We start from the raw sequence: 6,170 nt of genomic DNA, 5'->3' as shown, positions 1-6,170 counted from the left end.
ACCGTAATGAATCTGAACCTCACCACCCGCATTCTAAGCAGTTAGCAAGCACTTGTCAAGTAGTTAGAAAGTAGTTAGAAACTCACGGTATCAAACTCAGGCAACTTGAGGTGCCCGGCTTCGACTTCACGCAAGTACCACACGTACCAGGACTATTTCATTCGAAATTTATCAGTTTTTCATCAAAAAATCACTTTGGAATCACTTTCTTATCATACAAATGATAATAAGCAATAAATAAGACCTTAATAAGCAGTTATACTTACATTTTCGCTCAGTTGAGCCATGGTTGCGGATGTGGGGAAGAAGAGGGAAATGATTGGTGGTGGGAGGTGTGGTGTGTAAGTGTACTGAAAAAGGTGATGTGGAATGAAATTTTCTGTTTGTGTAGGTAACAGGGTCGCTTGGAAGTCACATGATCAAACTGCTTATTAAGCAGTTTTCGTTCCACGCGACCCGAAAAAGCAGCACAGCTGATCTGCAACCACCAGTCATCTACAGGTACAGTCCTTCGTTTTGTACAGCCGAGCTGCAACCATTTTAACCGACATTGAAATTGAAATAAAATTATTACACGTTTTTAATAGTCAAAAGACGCGAAGTTTTCACTGTCTGTCAAAGAGATAGATGCTAAATAGTGGTTATGTGGCCTGTCACACTGCATCGAATGAGAGATTTTGTTCAGTCCACCAGTAGGTGATCATGGTTTGTCCGCCAAGGCACCTAGCATTATTGAGAGCGCTCACTCATCCTGAGTGTACTGTGAAGCATCATAGTACAAATCAAGCAGGCATCCAGCGGACCATGCTTGCGTGGGTGACTATTAGAGATAATATGGTTAGCACGTGATTTTGCTCAAACGGGGAGTGTGTTGGGGCGTACCGAGTCAGCGCAGTGTGCACCATCCTTGTTCGAGAGCTCCGTGAGACCTCTCCACGGGCTTTCTCTTAAAGCCTTTTTGCAGCCTTCCAGTCGCCGAGTAACCTGCTGGTAGGCCTCAGTTCGCTCCTCGCGCGTTGTTCTGCGAGCTAGATCAAAATGCAGGAACGCACGGAGGAAGAATCCGCGCTGCCACACCCATTCCGGACCTTGATGATAGTTTCTACCCTTGGAGGTAGCAAAGTCCTCAGAATCCTCGGAGTTGTTGTAGTATGGTCGGTAATTGAGGTCAGAAGGATCAAGAGTAGCCATGCCGACCGGGCCGACCAGGACCTCATCGGCCAGTGCCAGGGCTGACAGTGCTTTTGAAGGCGTGAACAAATCTGGTGCAACAGTCATGGCAATCGGGAAGTTCGAACGAAGCTGGTAATCTTCGTATGGCTTTCCTGATTTGTAGAGATCCTTGTAGATTCCACGCCGGTTGACCACATTCCGATCAACAACGTAATTGGCATCCTCATCCGGATTAGATGGAACATAGTAGCAGCGCTCGAAATTCTCCTTGATCTTTGCCGCCCATGACTTGAAAGTCACCGACTTTCCTTCCCCAAGATCGACCCCAGAGTGCTGATAAAGTCCCCGCTCGTGTAGCTCCGCTACCCACTTCAATGCACTGTAGACAAGACCTGTGATTTCAATGGCAGCTCCGTCACGCGGCGTTCCAGGGACTCCCTTGTTCTTGGCCTTCTCACTTTCTCCCATCTTATCTTGCCATGTTCCACAGTTGAACTGACTACCACCAAAGATCAGGCCCGTCTCCCAGTCGACCTGGACATTTATATCGAACCCCTCCGGCTTCATCTGTATGTCAAGGTCAGGCCCTGCATTGTATTCTCGGAATGATAAGCCCTGAGCGTGTCGTTGGAACACTTCCTGGATCACTTCAGATATAGTTGAGTGCTTTGAGTAAGCTCGCGGATCGTCGAATGGGAACCACGTATCGTCATAAGGAAGAAACCTTCTGGGCACCTTCTCGTCCAAGAGTTTGATTCCATCGGGTGCCATCACGGTGTAGTCCTGAATAGATTGAAGAAAGAACCAGACCGAATCACGAGAGTTATACCGTGGTAGCCTTCCACTACTGAGTAGATTCGGTATCATTCCGTGTTTGAGGACGCTTGCAAATGCGAATATATGCTCCCTGGCATCATCAAACCGACTAGTGCAGAGTAGAAGACCGCGCAGGGAAATGAAAACATCGCGACCCCAGCATCTTGCCCAATCAACAGCGAAATGCGGCAAGCCAGCTGCGAGACTAGGCACCCTCTTTGTCGGCCATAAGGATGCAGAATTGACATATCCAGTCATTTGCACACTCACCATACCCAGCTGATGGATGAACTCTTGTCCTTTCTGTATATTACCACCGAGGAGCTGAATGCCGCGCTTCCACGCTGCGTTGTAGGCAGTTTGAACTATGATGGCGAAATATCTGGGAAGTAGGAAGCTCGGCAGACTGCGAACAGCCTCAAACTTCTCCCGCAACCAGGCTGCAGGCTTGTGTAGAGCAGAGTATCCTTCTGTCTTAGCAACCTTCTCGAGCCTCCCAACGATGTAGTCCAGCGCCCACTGGCCGTTGCGCAAGTGATCGCAAAGAGGATGACCCAGTTCGTTGTACTTGATGACGTTCTCAAGTACACTCCACCAACCCTGAAGGCCCGCATAGACCAGAGAGCCGTAGTTTGGGATGCTGTATGCCCCATCTTGGCCATTGCTAGAATCTCGCTCCTCTGCTTCGCAGCGATAAAGCACAAAATTAAGATCGACCAAGCTAAGGTTTGCAAAAGCATCGTCTACTCCCTCCGTAATATGAACATCAAGCCCAGACGCATGCTCAGCGCTGGGAATGGAAGTTTCATAGATGGAGATAGATCCGGCAACAAGCGACTCCAGAACTGAGATGACTGTGTCATTGCCGTCCTGTTCGGCCTTTGTGCCTTCGATAGCATAAACTTGGCTGGGTAAGCCCCGAAGGTAGGATTTATCCTCTGACACTTCCTTCCTAGTACTCTCGCTCGAGTCAACCTCCAGCCGCCACGTGCCAATATGCTTTGCTCGAGTACCGACCAGGCGTGTGGGTGCCAATATAGCTTTGCTATCTTGCCCTGGAAACGCGGTGTGGGCGATCAGGAAAACTCCCTTCCGCGTTTTCGGATGTACCCTGTGAACCGTGATGTACTCTCCATCGTGATGAATGTGAGTCTCGTCATAGCCCTCTGAGCCCATGACGGTATGTAGCTCGTTGAGGAGTTTCTTGATGCCACCGATACCTCCTTCGAGCGAGTTCAAATCAACCTTGGAGGACTCCGAGAACTTTGATGAGTACAGACGAGTCTCATGAACAAGGTCGACAAGTTTGGGGTAGATTTCATCGTATCCGATGACGCTTCCTATGGCTGAGGCGCACATAGCTACTAGAGCTGCATTGGGAAGCGTGTCTATCGCAGTCCTCTTCTGGGCCGGCATTTCGTTATCGTGAGTACAATCCATGAAAAGAGCTTGCACAGGATTAGGGCGAATGTGAGAAACCTTCTCCTTCCCACTGTCGATGCCCGACGAAGCTATGGCATGACTACTTCCGGACGAAGGAATGTCAACCCCAAAGCTTCCGATCGGACGGCCTCCATGGCGGTGCACAAGTCGGCTAAGCTCTCCGGTGCTCCAGGCCTGCATTGCCTCGCGAATGAGAGCGTTGATACCAAGTCGCTTGACGAAGATGTAATCCGCCTCTTCCGAGCCAGTAAAAAGTTCTGCGAACACTGTGAGGTTGGGCCGAACTTTTCGTGCCTCATCCAGAAGATATTCTGCCACTACCAACGGCGTAGAATGACAATTATCAATGCGGAAACCCGAGAAATATTTAGCCATGAGACGGGTATATTTGGTCATGAATTCCCAAAGGAAGGGATTATCTTCAGGGGAGGATCCATATCTCAATTTCACACAGTCACCCCAAACAATGACCTCTCGACGGAGATACGATTTGGAAAAAGGCCCAGCATTGTCCCGCAGCGCGTCAGCGTTCCAAATCCAGCCGTTATTGACGAGAGCCAGAGCCTTGCTATCGTGCTTCTTGGTAGTATCGTTCAACGGCAGCCTTGTAAAGTACGTCTCGATAAGTGGGCTTTGCTCCGTGACTGGGCCAAGCTTAGGTCCATGGCTGTCAATCCGAAGGTATTTGACCCGATTGAAGAGCTGGTTCATGATCTCCGCAACATCCAAATCGTATTCCCTGTAGAAAGGAAGATTTACCTCATCGAGTAGTTTTGAGATAGCTTTTTCAGCCGCAGTGGTATCAGAATCCGCGGCATCCGAGGGACCAAGCAGTGCAGTCAGTATCGCTGCTCCAAACTTCGGCTCAATCGCTCTGCTGTACCGGCCAAGAAGTTGCTTTGATGTCGGAATAGCTTTTTCACGGACGAAGGTCGCTTGTTCTTTCAGAGTCCAGCTGCCGAAATCCTTCAGCTTGTGCTGCGACCACTCATCGCTCGTTATGTCAATGCTCTTGGAAGTTTGCCATTGCTGAATGACCTTCTGTGTATCCGCAGCAACATTGACGACGTAAAACTCCCATAGCTTGAGTTTGTGAATGACATGCTCACGAACTGCATTCATGACGGCGACAAGATCGTCCACTGATTTGAAATCAGTCGGCAAACCGAGAGAAGCAAGGTTTTCACCGAATTTCAACAATGCATTGTCCAGCTCCAAGGCGGATTCCAGCCATGGTGCAGTCTGAACGCTGTAGCCAGCTTCTGGATGTTCCTCAAGCCATTTGCTGTTGTTGGCGGTATGATTCCATACAACGTCCGTCAGGGATAAGAGCCCGTGTTTCTCTTCCATCTTCGTGACCAAGTTAGCGACGTCTGCCTCCCCATTGGGAAACACAGCATCATCAAACTGCAATTGGTCAAATATACTGTACGGCGAGTTGGAGTCTCCGCGTTTCATCAAAGGCGTAAAATGGATCATGTTGTAATTGCGCTGGCTAATACCGTTAAGATGCTTATCCCAATCTGTAGGATATTTGCCCAAGAACTTGGAGATGACCGAGTAAATGGAAAGAGCATTGAGTGGCAGATCGCGACCGCGAAGGGTCAGTTTGGGCGAGACGTCAATGTAGTAAGTTGGAGTTCTTGTCGGCTCCGGAGTTGCAGTCTGAGAAACCGAGAACTCAGGAAGCGGAGAGAAGGTCACGTAGAAGGCAAAAGAGCCGGGAGAGGTGATGGGAACGTCGATTTGAATATTCTTGTTGAAGTCCGGAGAGAGTCTACCCACGGTCTCAACAATTGGACTGTCACCAACGCAAAAGATATTCAGTCGTCTTCTTACCTGAAGCTGCGGAAAGCAGACCGATCAAATGGGTGACCATCTTCTGGAATATTTACCCACAGTTGACCTTCCCTGCAAATCGAGCTTGTCCCCTCGATCACGAAGCGGAGAAGGTAGGACGGGTCGGAGGGTGCGGGGAGATAGATGTAGCCTCCCGGAACGTCTGGAGAGCCATCATCCTTGAGAGGCAGCAGATAGACCTGCCGGGGAGAAGACATAGTGTGATCCTAAGCAGATGTATGCGATCCTCCGATTGACCTTGTATGATCACGGTCGGACAAGAGTGTTGCTGTGGTAAAGACCGTGATGAGAGGAGAAACGCGCCTGCTGGAGCCACCGATGTCACTAGGTGGAAAGGATGGGGTAGGTAGAGTAAGGAAAGGGAACAAATGGGGGAAATCAATTGCAAGGTGAGGAGTCGGAGCAGTCGCAGTCGCGCACGAGCAGTGGGCCTTGAGGGGGTTTTTAAATCAATCCAACTCAGGAGAGAAGAGATTGATTGGAGACGCATCCAAGCCTGACCAAGTTTCTCTCATGTTCCTGGATTGCGCCTGAACCCAACCCCCGTGGCTGACTCCTCCTCCCCGCGCCGGGAACCCTGACATCATGATCATGGGCCACCGTTTGTTGTTGTTGGCAAGCTGGCTGGCTGTAGCTTAGCGGGGAAGGGCGGGAGCGGGTAAGAAAAAAAACAAAATAAAGTCTAGGCCGGTCTTCGTTCGTGGTATGATGGATACGATGGATACCAACTCCGGACTCCGTCATCACCGGAATCTCCCAAATCCATGTTGGCAGACTGTAGTACAAAAGTATTGTACAGTACTCTATTTTGTGGTTCATATTTACTAGCCATAAGTAGTTGTAATATTAAGAAGCATCGTAGCCCGGATTGTTGAAGT

The 6,170-nt window shown here is 49.5% G+C and overlaps 1 protein-coding gene across 1 annotated transcript; it reads right to left on the bottom strand.

The window, feature by feature from the left end:
- Window positions 1–473: 473 nt before the first annotated feature.
- On the bottom strand, window positions 474–5,579 carry ASPACDRAFT_77012 (putative glycogen debranching enzyme Gdb1). Its single transcript, XM_020204849.1, has 3 exons — window positions 5,272–5,579; window positions 883–5,209; window positions 474–820 (listed from the first exon to the last, which is right to left on the bottom strand). The coding sequence occupies exons 1-3, from the start codon at window positions 5,487–5,489 to the stop codon at window positions 743–745; spliced, it is 4,623 nt and encodes a 1,540-aa protein (XP_020057512.1). The 5' UTR covers window positions 5,490–5,579; the 3' UTR covers window positions 474–742.
- Window positions 5,580–6,170: the final 591 nt, after the last annotated feature.

Source organism: Aspergillus aculeatus (assembly GCF_001890905.1).
Source record: "Aspergillus aculeatus ATCC 16872 unplaced genomic scaffold ASPACscaffold_5, whole genome shotgun sequence".
NCBI classification, from domain to species: domain Eukaryota; kingdom Fungi; phylum Ascomycota; class Eurotiomycetes; order Eurotiales; family Aspergillaceae; genus Aspergillus; species Aspergillus aculeatus.
The sequence above is the reverse complement of the archived record's forward strand: the minus strand, read 5'-3'. Positions and strand labels throughout refer to the sequence as shown.